Source organism: Juglans regia, chromosome 5, assembly GCF_001411555.2.
Source record: "Juglans regia cultivar Chandler chromosome 5, Walnut 2.0, whole genome shotgun sequence".
NCBI lineage: Eukaryota > Viridiplantae > Streptophyta > Magnoliopsida > Fagales > Juglandaceae > Juglans > Juglans regia.
The window spans coordinates 12,048,397-12,063,475 of NC_049905.1; the positions used below are offsets into that span (position 1 = coordinate 12,048,397).

The 15,079-nt window shown below is 39.6% G+C and overlaps 1 protein-coding gene and 1 non-coding gene across 2 annotated transcripts; one reads left to right on the plus strand and one right to left on the minus strand.

Annotated features, from left to right (window-relative positions):
• Positions 1-3,676: 3,676 nt before the first annotated feature.
• LOC118348539 lies at positions 3,677-3,782 on the plus strand. The gene has a single exon (XR_004801618.1). It is a non-coding gene; the product is annotated as a small nucleolar RNA R71 (small nucleolar RNA).
• A 9,638-nt stretch (positions 3,783-13,420) lies between these two features.
• LOC108991076 (secoisolariciresinol dehydrogenase-like) lies at positions 13,421-14,656 on the minus strand. Its single transcript, XM_018965217.2, has 2 exons — positions 14,552-14,656; positions 13,421-14,407 (listed from the first exon to the last, which is right to left on the minus strand). The coding sequence occupies exons 1-2, from the start codon at positions 14,590-14,592 to the stop codon at positions 13,609-13,611; spliced, it is 840 nt and encodes a 279-aa protein (XP_018820762.1). The 5' UTR covers positions 14,593-14,656; the 3' UTR covers positions 13,421-13,608.
• Positions 14,657-15,079: the final 423 nt, after the last annotated feature.

The following is a 15,079-nucleotide window of genomic DNA, read 5'->3' on the forward strand; positions in this document are numbered from 1 at the left end:
ACCAAATTCGTGGGCCTTAATGGGCCTAAACCGAATGGGCCTAAAATTTGGGGTTTAAAGAGGGTTTGGGTTGCTATCAAGCCCAAATCCAATATCACTTGGCCCAATCAATTTTTTCAAGGTTAACAAGGTTGGATAATGATGTTCTAACACAAATTTGAAGGATTAATAGCATGTGGAAGTGATTTAATCAAGTGATTAAATACAATGCTAAAAATCGGATTAGAAAATATTTAGAGGCCAACTTTAGGGTTTTGGGGAAACCGTTTAGGGTTTCGATTTCAACCAAGCTTTTGGGCTTTCGATTGGATTCCCACCATTTAGAATTTCACTAGGATTGAAAACCTCTTTGATCTGGCACAATTTGGTTGAGCAGATGAAACAAAGTTTTGCTTAAGCGACATGATCTCACACCTTGATTCCTTCAAATCCAACAAACGTTCCTTATGGTGCCAAGTGTCTAAAATTATTCACTAAGTGTGGCTAAGATCTTGCCAAGTGTCCAAATAAAACTTCTCTAATCCAATTTGGACATTCCACACTGTGATTTCGAAACACTGCAATTGGTGCGCTTATCGAGGTTACTATTCACTTCGAAAAAGTGAATCATAAAATTAGTACTAAAAATTCCTAAATATTCATATTAACCTTTAGTGAAAATCTTTTACCGAAATTTAACCTCGAAGTGCCCCTAAAAATAATTTCACAATTTTCAACAGACGTTTCGTCCGGAATTATGAAAATAGGCTATTGTGCCATAAAATCCTAAATAATCCACCGAGTCTAATGGCGTAGACCATAATGCATTCTGACACTTCTAACCACCTCAAATAAATAAAACTCATATTTCTAGCAGCATAGTGAGTGATAACACTGACTATGTTGACAGACTAAAACCTATGCAATAGGTCGATTCGTAAAAACTTATGGGATTTTCACGAGATTCCTAAAGTCAAAAGAAATTCCGCCAATGAATTTCTAGCGGGCTGTTACAATTATTATTTTAAATAAAGAAAATAATATCATTTTCCCCTAAACTTAAATAACACATTATCCTCAATGGTAAAAAGGAAGAAAAACTAAAGCAAAAAATGAGAGAATGTAAGAGATGCCCCCTTTTTTCTGGTCTTCCAATTAAATATTTTCCTTGAAGGTGCAGCCGTGTACCCCTTGGAGATCTCCCCAGCCACTTCGTTCCTTAAATTTTGTTGATGTAAAAGTTTGTTGGCTAGGATTAGATAACTATGACCTATTTGAATTATTGGATGAATGTAATTTGTCTTTATCTTTATCTATGAATATTTAAATTCAAAGATAAATAGATTAATAGATAAAGGTTTGTCTTTATCTTTATCTATGAATATTTAAATTCTAAGATAACTGATTAAATAGATAAAGGTTCAAAAGACTTTTGATCAAGATTGAATGTTCGAAAGGATAGAAGATATCAAGTGATCTGGATAGAAGATTCAAAAAAAAAATATCAACTAGAAAGAAGTTCGAACTATCAAGAAGTTATCCAGAACAGAAGCTGAACAGAAATCAGTTACTGCAGAGAAGAGTTATCGCGGCATGTCAGCAATCCGTCAGGAGATGTCTTCGCGACAGATTCTAGCCGTCAGCAGAATCCTATTGAAACTGGAACTCTTTCCAGATAGTTTATTTAAGGGATTCTACTGGTTAAGACTTTTAGTGATTCGTATCTGTATTTTCTATAGCACTTTCTGGTGCATTGTTTGGTGAGAAAATTCCTTAGTGAATTTTCATATTTGTGATCTCTCTTTGAGTGTGATCGTGCTTCGAGCATGGAGGATCGTGTGATTGGACTTCAGCCACTAGAGTTCTAGGAGGAAAGGCAATATTTGAAGATCGCTAGAGGTTCTGGCTACTACTACGGTAAAAGACAAACAGGTTGTTTGTCTTGGCAAGTAAGAGAGTCAAGTTGCAAAAGTTTTGTAATTGATGAGTACTTGTAATTGATTTTCAAATAATAAGATTGACTTTCTTGGGTTTGGTTGCCCTGTAGAGTTTTACCTTTAAAGAATTTTTTAAAGGGTTTCCCTTCAATACCAATCTTAGTGTTATGCAATTGTTTTATTTTATGTTATTGTTTAATTATTAAATTAATTGCATGCTTGAATACTAACCAATTTGTTGAGTGAATTGATAGATATTTCCGCTGCATTACAGGGGTACTTGGGTAATTTAATTTGATAGAAGTGGTTTGAGTTCTAGCTTGGGTGGTTCCTTAAGTGGTAGCTTTGGAAATTCAGCTCCATAAGTCTCGTCGGTCATGACCACATCTTGGTCGCTTATTTGAAAACAAGAATGTACCTCAGAAGGGAATTCCATAGATTTAAATACGTTGAAAGTGACCTGTTCCTCGTCAACCCTTAAAATGAGTTTCCATTGCTGGGCATCAATTAAAGTTCTCCCCATCGCAAGGAAAGGTCAGCCCAGTGTCAAAGGGATCTCCTCGTCCTCCTCCATATCGAGTACAATGAAGTCGGCTGGGAAGATGAACTTATCAACTTTCACTAGTACATCCTCAATGAGTCCTCCTGGGTATTTAATAGATCTGTCCGCTAATTGTAGAGAGATGGTGGTCAGCTTCGCTTCTCTAAGGCCTAGTTCCTTAGGCGGCAGTTTCTTTTGTAAAATTGCATTGCTCTCCTCGGTTAACATTATAGTCTTATGCCTCAAATTTCTATTTGTTTGATAATATATACTTAAAAAGTTTTGCATATTTAAGCATTTGCTCTAAAGCTTCATTGAGAGGAATATTAATATGTAGTTGCTTAAATATACTTAGAAATTTAGAGGACTGATTATCAATCTTATTTTTTGTTGAAAAGGAATTGGTGGATCATAAATTGAAGGAGAATAAGTTTCAGATATATGAGTGGGCATTAATAACATTCTAATAATATTTAATGTCTGTGGCTGGCCATATGTTCGCCCACTTCTCAATGTTATGACTTTGACATGTTCCTTTGGATTGGTCACACTGTTGCTTGGTAAAGTACTTGTTGTCCTCTCGGTAAGTATGTTTGATAGCTGACCGATTTGTGCCTCAAGATTATGGATTGAAGCCGAGTTGTTTTGGCTCACCATTTCAGTCTTTTGCATGTACTACATAATCATATCTTCAAGTGTCAACTTCTTATTGTGTTGTGGAAACTGTTGGGGCGGTTTAGCTAGCACTTAGTTATTGTTCCATAAAAAGTTAGGGTGATTTCTCCATCCAGGATTGAACGTATTTGAGTAAGGATTATTTTGACGTTGGAAACTGGACACATAATGGGCTTTCTCATAACTTGGTTGGGCAAACGAATTCCCCACTTGGCAATCTACACTTGAATGATTTCCTGTGCAATGATCACAAATAACATTAGTTTGAATAGCATTAACGTTCATCTTACCTAGTTGTTGTGATAGATTTGCCATATGCGCCGTCAATGTGGTAATAGAATCAAGTTCAAAAACTTCAGCCGTCTTTCTTAACACAGCTCTCTCCGTAGACCATTGATAGTTGTTGGATGCCAATTCTTCCAGAAGTTCATATGCAGCTTCATGGGTCTTACTCATTAATGCTCCTTCTACAGCCACATAAGCCATAGATCAATTTGTGGGTCCTAAACCATTGTAAAATTTTTGTACTTAAAGCCAGGCTAGGAGGTCGTGATGTGGACACTTGCACAATAAACCTTGAATCTCTCCTATGCCTCATATAATGATTCACCCTCAAATTGGACAAAGGTAGTAATATCATTCCTTAACTTCGCTATCTTCGTCGGAAGGAAATATTTTGCTAAGAACTTTTGGGCCAACTCCTCCCAAGTGGTGATGATGCCAGGCAGCAAAGAGTTCAACTAAGCTTTTGCTTTTTCCCTAAGTGAGAAAGGGAAAACTCCCAGTCGAATCGCATCATCTGTCACTCTTTTGTGTTTAAAAGTATCACAAATTTCTAGGATGGCCGCCTTATGCTAGATGTCGCCCCTTTGACAGAGGGCATAGCATAGTCTTTAATGTCTTGTGCTCCTGGTTGGCCATATTAAATTTAAATAAGGCGACCTCTTTCTTTTTTCTCTTTACTAATCCAACATAAGATTTTTTCAATCTCGGGATTGAAAAGTGTATGCTCTAATAATTTACATCGGGGCATGCACTTCTAATTCCTAAAAAGAAAAATCAACCTGAGATCTAATTTAAACTAATAAAATAAAATCCAAAGTAGTAAAAATCTAACTAGTATCAATATCTATAAGAAATAACTAATCACCGGCAATGGCATAAGAAACTTGTTGTACTAAAAATATCTGCAAGTGCACAGAATTGTAACGAGTAGTAAAATGTTTTTAAAGAAAACGGATGTCGAACCCACATGGATTAATTATGCTATTGAATACTGAAATTTACTAAATTAAGTACTATTTGGAAAATCAAAATTTAAAGAATAGATTATCTAAACTTAACTGAAAAAAATAACATTAAAATTAAGATTTTAAAGATAATAAGAATAAATTTAGAACGTTTAATTTCACCTAACAAATCCAACAAAATTTATTTTTCCTCATTACAGAATTTTGATTATCCCAAGTTGATAAAAATACCTTAACTATTTAATATTTTTTCTTGAACAATACCAAAAATATCTCCAACTAATAACTTCATATCTCTATGTGAATTTAACTAATTGGATACTCATTAAGTTCTTTAGATTTTTCTTGAAATCACACTAATCACGATAAAGTATCTCTACTTTTGCTCAACTAATAGTGCTTAATCCTAGAGCTTTAATCACAAATTACCTATCGGTCTCATTGCGATTCAATAGATCGAGCAACAATTAGCCAGAAAATTGTAAGCATTAAGAACAAGGAATAAACACTCAATCATGAAAATATTGAAAATACAATAACTTAGAATATAAATTATGTGTTCAATGCTAGACTACATCAAAACTCTAGAAAATAAAATTAATTCATAATGAAATTGAAAAGAACAAGAATAAAATTGGTGTTGTTCGTTGGAGTCGGTTGATGGAGCATTCAACTCTCGCCTCTGTCCTCCAGATCCACCTCCACGAAAGAAACTCAAAGAATGAACTCTAGAATATTGTTACTCTAAACTCAAACTCTCCTACAAACTAATTACCCTATTCATCCCACAAAAAGGGATTAAATAGATGTTAAATCTCAAATCTGAAAACATTATCTAGCCTAAAGATCTGGAAAATAGTTTTTAAAGATAAATGTTAACATAAAAAAAATTATTTCAAGAATAATGGGATTATCTAAAATAGGAAATTCAGTATTATGCAGCTTGATTTATGGAGTTCGGGAGGCTTTGGTGGTCAGCAAATTGATTGCAGAACTCAAAAGGGTCCCACCAGGTAGATGCTGTATGCGCTAAATATAACGGGTCTCCTCGCCTACCGAGATGAAAGACTCTTGACCGGGATGATAGAACTCTCTCGCCAACCTACCGAGCGGTAAAGCTGCTCGCATTTGCTAGTTGTTGCCCACAATGTCATTTAGGTTGGTTGTTTAAGTTGATCGTTTAGACTGGTCGCCCAATCTAGTCGCCTGGAGCCATGCGCTAAGTCTTCTCGCCCAGAAGGTAAAATATCTCGCTTATCGCCTAACTCTTGTAGCATTCTGGTCGCAAATTTACTAGCCCAAATCTTCTCGACTCTCTTCAGATCTTGCTGCCTCTCATTGGTCTAGATCCGTAATCTCTTCTTTTATACCAAAATGCTCTTATTTCGCACTAAATCTTCTCAATCTTTCAAATACAAGAAAATAAAGAAAAATATATAGAAATGAAATAAAATCAATAGTATTGAAGGAAAAATGACACTTATCTTGAATAAAAGAGTAATAAAAATCACACTTATTTGTCTACAATAGCGACAATATTCCTGATTCTTGGAAGGAAGGTGATGAGGGCTTGCGTTTTCAAGTGACTCTGGTTGAGAAGATGATGAACTAGAAGATGTGGTAGATTAGACTGAATTGGTATGATGGGAAAGCAATGTCTAGAAGTGAGCCTCTTCTCGAACAAGGCTAAAAACAACCGTGTCCTATGATAGACGTGGTGTCCTATGCAAAAGTTTCACTCAGTGGTTTAAAATCATCACGTAGTGCCCTAAAAAACTGTTATAGTCAAGTATGTTCTCTCTGTGTATCATATAGTTTTGCATCCTCTGGATCCCTCCAAGCTGGATCAGAGAGAGAAAGCCGGTCAAATAAGAATTGCATGCAGGCAAAACAGTCATTGATACTCTAGCGCGGTTCTTGCTTTAGTTGATAGAGATCAAGTATCAGTAAGTACTCTTGGGAACAATCAACCCATAAGTAGGGAGTGAAAAGCATATCCTAGGAAGACTATGACTCATCAAAAGGGCCAAATAAGAAACAATTCATGGGGTGGTAGTATTATGAAACTAAGTGAGAATATGATATTGATTACTCTCCAAATCAATCAAACGAGTCCAAAAGGTGTTATCAGACTCAGTAGGGCCCTTTGTGGATGTCATTATATCTCCAGTTACATAGAGCCAAAGTTTAAGACCCTTGATGGAGTTTAGAATGTGGATGATTCGGAGTGCCTTCCTTCTCTCTGGGAGAAAAGAGTGAGGTTCTAGTGCCTTGAGGCTCCTCAAAGGTTTTACGTCTCACTTTTTGTGAGCATAGTATTTTTTTTTTCTTGTTTTAAGGCTGGAAATGGAGGGAGAAGACCTGGCAATACAATGGGAACGACTCCACCTATCCAAGGAGGAAAATGCATTCTTTCACATCAACCCTGAAAATTACACAGAAGAAGATACCAGAGGCAAAAACAGTATTGTGGGGAAGGCTCTAACTGAAAAAGGCGTTAACAGTGAGGGGTTTAGAGCCACTATGTCCCAGTTATGGAGGTTGGAAGGGTGGGTTATCTTCAAAGAGCTGGGAGAACAATGTTTCCTGATTGAGTTCCAAAAGTTGGGAGATAAAGAGAGAGTCCTAAGTGGAAGGCCGTGGTTTTTCGATAGACATCTTTTGACCATGATGGAAGTGGATAAATCAATGTCTATCCATGCATTACAGTTTCGGTATGAACCCTTTTGGGTGCAGTTGCACAACCTTCCTTTGGCAACCATGAATGAAGAGTTTGGGAAAAAGTTTGTAGCATCCATTGGCCACGTTATCAGGGTAGAAGCTGAGGTTGATGGACGGGCTTGGGGTAGATGCCTAAGAGTAAGGGTAGCGGTGGACCTTCACAAACCTCTGTTGAGAGGGAAACGATTGAAGCTGGGTGACAAACAGCACTGGATCGCCTTTAAGTATGAAAGACTGTAGAGCTTCTGTTTCCAGTGTGGGGTTCTGTATCATAAGGGGAAAAGCTGCACAAGGCGGAGAATCGATCAGCAAGGTGAGGAACAGCTCCCCCTCCAGTTTGGTCCATGGTTACGAGGGCAACCCAGGAACTTAAATATTTTCGACGGGCTTAGATACGGTGGTGGAGAGGATGGCAGCCACCGCAAAGGTGCTCAACATGGGGAAGGGAACCGACATGAAAGTAAGGAGGCAAAGTACACTAGCCAGGTTGACAAGGCTGACGACTGTGCAGGGGAACATGACATGTATCCAGAGGAAAAGGAGGATAGAAGATCTCGAGGGGTCCAATCTCACCCACCAAACGAAGAAAAAGGTGGCAAAGGTATCCAGGGTGGCTCTCTTGGGAACCTACCTCTAGATCAGAGAGGGCTCCCTCGCTTGGATGAAAGGGAGTCAACGCATGTGCAAGATGGCTTTGACAACGTGGGAGGAACATTTGAAAAGGTCACACATGGAACCAGCTTGAGTATGGAGCCAGAGCCTGACTTTCCAAAAGAAGCACATGAGTATGGGGGCGGATATTGGCCTCCAGAAAATCCCGTAATTAAGGAAACCCTTAAGTGTAATGAGTTGGCACCGTCTGGAAGTCAAGTCACCCATAGCTCACACAGTTCTGACAAGAAGATGATGAGAGATAGGTTAAACAGATCTGGAGATCACGTGATTTCAGGGAGGTAGTCTTGGGCAGCACAGTAAGAAGATGGAAGAGGAAGGCACGAGAAAGAGCCAGCCAGGAGGATGGAACTGGTGCTAATTCACTGGCTGAGACCTCTAATAAACCAGGCAGAGTGATCTACCAGAGAGGCTGCAAAAGAAGGAAAACACATGTTAATGCAGTTTCAAAAAAATTTAAGGAACATGTTGTTCCAAAGGAAAATTCTCTTGTACAGGCAGAGGCTGGTTTCCAGCCCTGCCCAACATAATGAGTATCTTGGTGTGGAACTGGCGAGGGCTTGGGAACCCTCGGACAGTTAATGTCAGAAACATATCTAAGGAGAAGTGTCCCTCATTAGTTTTCCCAATGGAAACTAAGAGTAGAAATAGAAGGATGGAGGAGATCAGGAGGTCTCTGAAGATGGATGGTTGTTTTGCTGTAGAGGGAATGGGACTTAGTGGTGGAATAGCTCTCTTATGGAAAGAAAGATGGAAGGTCCAAGTTATTAACTTCACGAGATGGCATATTAGTGCACTAGTCCAGGAGGAGGAAAGTGGTCCAAGTTGGCAATTCAGAGGCTTTTATGGCCACCCAGAGACTGGAAAGAGGAGCAGCAGCTGGCAGCTTTTGAAGATGTTAAAACCAGCCAGCACCATGGCCTGGCTGGTGGCTGGAGACTTTAATGAGATCCTTCACCAAAAGGAGAAAGTGGGTGGGGCAAGCAGACCTTACAAACAAATTGAGGATTTCAGGCAAGCTATAGAGTTCTGTGGTCTTAATGATATCCACTCACTGGGGTTGTATTTTGCATGGTCTAATAACAGATTTGGAAGGGAGTTCACAAAAGAGAAACTGGATAGGGCCCTCGGGAACAAGGAGTGGTTTGACCTTTTCACTCATGGATCGAGTACTGCCTTGGCTGCAATTAAATCTGATCATTCACCCCTTGTCATTGATACATACAGTGTAAGGCAGGAGATAAGGAGGAGAAGAAAGTGTTTTCGATATGAGATGGCTTGGGAACTCAAGGAAGAATGCCAAAAGGTAATAAGTGACGCTTGGAAAAAAGGCTATGGAATAGGCTGTGAGGCCAGCTTAATGAGAAACAAATTGAAAGCTTGCAAACAGGAGCTGCTGGCCTGGAAGCAGAAATCAAAACAGATGGAGGGAAGGGACATCATACAGGGTCTACAAAGAATTGGTTACCTCCAGGATACTGGCACAGGTGATCATGTTGCCACCTTGAGAAGAACACAGGAAGCAAGTGGTGTCCTCAATGACAGAAATGGACTTAAAATGGCGCCAAAGGGCCAAGCAGCATTGGCTCAAGCTTGGTGACAAGAACACTCACTACTTCCATATGCAAGCAAGTCAAAGAAGGACAACCAATACCATTAAAAGTATTGAGGCATCTCATGGAAGAGCTGTAACTGAGCAGGTAGACATTGGAGGGGTATTCACAGGTTATTTCTCTTCACTTTTTACAACCACAAATCCCTCTAATTTTGATTCATGTTTGCATGCCCTGGAAACCAAACTGGATATGGAGATGAATGAGTGGTTAATGACCCCTTTCACTAGAGAAAATATTACTGAAGCCATTTCCAAGATGAACCCTTTAGGCTCCCCTGGCCCGGATGGCTTCCCTGCTCAGTTTTATCAAAAACATTGGGAGGTGGTGGGTGAGCAAGTCTGCAATTTTGCCCTCAAAGTCCTGAATCAAGGTGGCTCACTAAAAGAGGTTAATGATACTTTTATCTCTCTCATACCCAAGATTAAAAACCCCAAAAGAGTGACTGATTTCAGACCAATTAGCCTGTGTAATGTTGTCTATAAAATTGTCTCAAAGACTATTGCTAACAGGCTAAAGATCATTCTGCCCAAGCTTATATCTCTCAACCAAAGTGCATTTGTACCCGGGAGACTTATTTTAGACAACACTATGGTAGCATATGAGATCCTACACTCCATGACATCAAGAATGAAGGGCAAAAGAGGGTTTATGGCCTTAAACTAGACATGAGCAAGGCTTATGATAGGGTGGAATAGGAATTTTGTGGAAGCCATTATGTCCAAGATGGGTTTCCCTATTCATTGGATTGGACTTAGTTCAGACCTGCCTCAAGTCAATTTCTTACTCAATTCTTGTGAATGGGGAGGCTCAAAAACCATTTTTACCTTCTAGAGGACTTAGGCAAGGGGACCCTTTGTCCCCTTACCTCTTCATTTTGTGTGCAGAAGCCCTCACTGCACTTCTAAACAAAGCTGAATTTAGTGGAGTTCTGACTCCAGTCCCTATTGGAAGAGGCCCCATTTCTGTTAATCACCTTTTCTTTGCTGATGACAGCTTGCTTTTCTGCCAAGCTAAAGCTGAGGAACTTAGGTCCGTGCTCAGTGTATTGGATATTTATGAGAAGGCCTCGGGACAGGCTCTAAACAAAGACAAGTCATCTATATTTTTCAGTAACAATACTGGCTTGGGAACTCAACAACAAATCTTGGAGCTAGCAGGGGTGAAGTCTTCTGGCACCTTTGAAAAATACTTGGGGCTTCCTGCATTGATGGGCAAAGCAAAGGTAGCTTCTTTTCACTCTCTAATTGATAGAACATGGAGTAGAGTTACAAACTGGAAAAACAAGTTCCTCTCGGCAGCTGGGAAAGAAGTGCTGCTCAAAGCTGTCCTACAAGCCATCCCTACCTATGCCATGGGGATGTTTATGCTACCAGCCTCTATAACAAACAAGTTAAATCAACTACTCAGGAAGTTCTGGTGGGGATTCAATGAAGACTCTTCCAAAATCCAATGGGTCAATTGGAAACAAGTAAGCTACAGCAAAGAATTGGGAGGACTGGGCTTTCGAGACTTGAGGGGTTTTAACTTAGCCTTGTTAGCTAAGCAAGGTTGGAGGATTTTACAAGATCCAAATTCTCTGGTGGGAAAGATTCTCAAGCAGAAGTATTTTAAATCAGAGGGGTTGCTGGAAGCTCAGCTGGGGACAGGTCCATCATTTGCCTGGAGAGGTATCCATGCTGGTCTAAGGCTGTTGAAAGAAGGGCTTGTATGGAGGGTAGGGAATGGCAAACAAGTGAAGATCTGGACTGATAAATGGATACCCTTTACCCCCCCATATAGAATTCAATCTACCCAAGAAGTGGACTGCTGGTGTGAGTATGTTTATGACCTTATAGACCCCCATCTGCAGCAGTGGAACAAACCTATTCTCCATGAGATGTTTTCCCAGAAGGAAGTGGCTGACATCACAGCCATCCCAATTAGTTTGGGGGGAAGAGAGGATAAGCTTGTATGGCAGTTTACACCAAATGGAATTTATACAGTTAAAAGTGGATATCACCTCAATATTGAATTGGAAGGTGAACTAGAAGGGGAGACCTCAGGCAAAGCTAAGGAAAAACAAGCTTGGAAATACATATGGACGCTAAGAGTACCTCCTGCTACCAAGATGTTCCTATGGAGAGCTTGCAAAGAAGCCATTCCTACACTAGCTAATTTGAAGAGAAGGAAAGTGGTTGAAAACAGTTTATGTCCAGTTTGTAAGCAGGAGCAAGAAACCTCGGGTCATGTTTTATGGGGATGTATTGCTGCCAAAGATGTATGGGGCCAGGGAATGAGGAAAGTGCAAAAGTTATCTCTTCAAAGTGATCTGATTTTTGAAATTTGGTCAAGACTGGTAGAGATACTCAGCCTTGAGGAACTAGAGGAGGTGGTAGCAACTATGAAGGGACTATGGTCCAGAAGGAACAACACCTACCATGGTAAGGAGTGCGAACACCCAACGGCTCTTCATCAACAGGCCAAGACAGATCTTGCAGTCTACCAGGAAGCTATTACAGAGGATAGAGCAGTTAAGTTTAATGCTCGTGCAGGGGTGCCAAAATGGAAAAAACCTGAGGTGGGTTCCTTAAAGGTGAACTGGGATGCGGCTGTCAACTTAGAGGAAGGGAGAATTGGAATTGGAGTGCTCATTAGAGATCATGATGGACTGGTCATGGGAAGCTTACGGGCAAGTAGAAACCCCTTTTGATGCGGAAGCTTATGGCCTACTTCTAGCAGCTGTTTTCTGCAAAGAAATTGGACTAACACATGTCTGTCTAGAGGGGGACTCTAAGCAAGTGGTGGATTTATTGCAAAACTGCGCCAGGAACTGGAGTTTGGGAGGCTGTCTTGTGGAAGATGCACGGGAGATACTCAACTTGTATGCAGTATGGTCTGTGACTCATGTATATCGAGAGGCCAATATGGCATCACATCTCCTAGCCAACAATGCACTGGAAGCCACAGAGGATACCTATGATCTTGAAACTTGTCCTTCATGTATCTTTCCTATAGTCTCTAAGGAAATGTTGTAATTGTTATCTCCTGGTTTTAGCTTGAGTTGATGTAAGTCATTCTAATGATTAATGAGATCAGTCCTATTATCAAAAAAAATAAAAAAGACCCTTGAGAGAAAGGTACGCATAAATTAAGCCCAAATAGTGTAGTTTGTACCATTCAAAATAATGGGAATTGGACATGAAATAAAATTTTGAGTCATTGCTAGAGATATTATGAAAACATGACTAGAAATATGAAATCAGGGCAAACATTTGAGTAGAAGAGTCAACGGTCAAAAGTCGATGATCAATGGTGCTGATGGAGGTCATGTGGATGCTTAGGTGATAGAGGGACATGTGCACATGGGTGAAGCAGAGGGTCACTATTGTTGCAACTAATCTGTATACCGTTCTAGTCATTCAGGACACCTATATGGACCATTCTCAACTCATGATCTATTTGTTCAAATATATAAATTAATCACGTCGGATCTAGATTCAAACATTCAAAAACAAATATCCAACCCCATCAATAACGCTGTGACACCTATATTGACCAATGCAAGCAGGCAGGACAGAACATATATATATATATTGTGGAACCATCGTAGTCAGAAAAGAATTAAAATACTAATATTTTTTCATCATTTTGGGACCCAATCCAATAATGTGTACGGGGTGTCAAAAAATAGACTTTCAATCAGATATTTCCTGGACAAAATCCTCATTTTCTTGCTAAAACTGTAACAAAAACTCTAGTTGTCTAATTGGCCGATTGAATCATGCAGTCATGGTTCTGTCACTGGTTACATATGGGGTCGAGCCATTTTGACTGGAATGCTGGGTAGTGACTGGAGTGCCGTCAATACAAATGAGCTAACCAACTTCAAATTATCGCGATAACCCGCAATTCATTGATGGAAAATCTCGATTCAATTACTGTGCTATTGCAGAATTATCCACCTTGCACGTGCCTGGCCTCTACGTACCTATTTAAATATTATAGTAACGAGAAAACCACTTTATAAAGAATAAAATACTCGATTCAAGATTAGAAATGGAATATGCTATTAAATTTTAATTATTGAACATCATGGCCCCATGAATTTATTATAACTTCATGGGAAATTATTTAGATCACAACATACAAACATTACGATTGAGACCCGTAGGTACGCTTAAAACATGCATACATATATATATATGCTTGGAAAAAAGATGACCATAATGTTTTTGTTGTTAGGTGAAGAACTTTTGTATGGTCTGTGTAAAAGCTACATTGGTTGCGCTATAACCCCCATCCACGACTAGGTTGAGCCCACTCACGTACTTAGACTCCTCGCTTGCCAAGAACAACGCTGCCTCTGCCAAATCTCCTGCTTCCAAAACTGGCCCTTTCAAATTTGCCGCGGAGGATAAAATCTCTTCCGCCTTTTCCTTCTTGTCTATTCCCATCCCTTTTAGAAATATAGGGGTGGCCGCACCATATGGTGATATGCAATTGACTCTAATTCCGTACTGACCCAACTCAACACATAAATTCTTTGTTAGTCCCACAACGGCATGCTTGGACGCCGTGTAGCTGTGTGAGGCCAATCCATGTGACTGACTTGCACAGCTTGAGGTGAAAAGAATGGTGCCCCTTTTCGCTGGAATCATTACTTTGGCCGCGTGTTTTGCCCCCAGAAATGACCCCAAGACATTCACGTCAAAAACACTCTTGTAATCCTTCTCCTCGTGGTCTAAGATGGATGCTTTGTTTTGGCCAGTACAGCCTGCATTGTTGAACATTATGTCGAGTTTTCCATGCTTCGACACCGCAGTATTGACAGCATTCTGGACATCAGACTCGCTAGTGACATCGCAGTGGACGTAGGAAATGGCACCATTGATGCTTTTGTCTTGGGAAACTGAGAAACCAAGCTCGTCTTGGACGTCAGCAATGATGACCTTAGCACCATGTTTAGCGAATAGTCTTGCCGTACTCTCGCCAATGCCACTCGCACCTCCGGTTATCAAAGCAACCTTGCCTGCTAATCTGCATATTCCAAATTCTATTACGGGAGATTTCGAAATATCACAACGAATGATATAAACTATGGAGAGAAAAAGAATAATTATATAAAAGCTAGGAAATTAACTCAAATATATAGGTACCAAAAGCTTTGCTTTTTATTATTACCTCTTAGCAATGGGAGCTAGCAAGGACGATGCGCCGTTCATGATATCGATATTTGTTATTGGTTGTGTTGTCGTGGGGAGTGCTTGCTAATTCGATGTGAGGATATGATCTTGTGATGATCTGGTGATGTTTTATAAGGAGAGAACTCAATTGTAGCGGTTCGGAAACGTTACCTATATCCTGTGTGAATCCCTATAAAAGTATTGTTGCATGACATCAAGCGTTTGAATTAGAAGTATTCTATTTGATTTTGTTTTTATTAATTCAAATATAGAAGTCAAACTCTAGACGTCAAGAATCAAAAAAGGAAACTAGAACAATTTAATAGCTCGCAATTTCTTAAATTGAACAATGTTTCCTAGGCTTGAATTGTATTCGAGAAGGCCAGACTCATTCCAACAAGATACTTTTTTTTTTTTTTTGAGTAAACAGGTGTCAACCTTCATTAAGAGAGGACTTACAAAGTTGATTTGAAAAACAAATCAATTACAAACGTTACTAACTCCCCAATACACTTTCGTGACTGAC

What these genes read in the sequence shown, in the direction of transcription:
- LOC108991076 (XM_018965217.2), bottom strand. Translation starts at nt 14,592, where the DNA reads ATGAACGGCGCATCGTCCTTGCTAGCTCCCATTGCTAAGAG. An exon ending in CTAGCTCCCATTGCTAAGAG is followed by an intron (nt 14,408 to 14,551) that starts GTAATAATAAAA and finishes TGGAATATGCAG; the next exon opens with ATTAGCAGGCAAGGTTGCTT.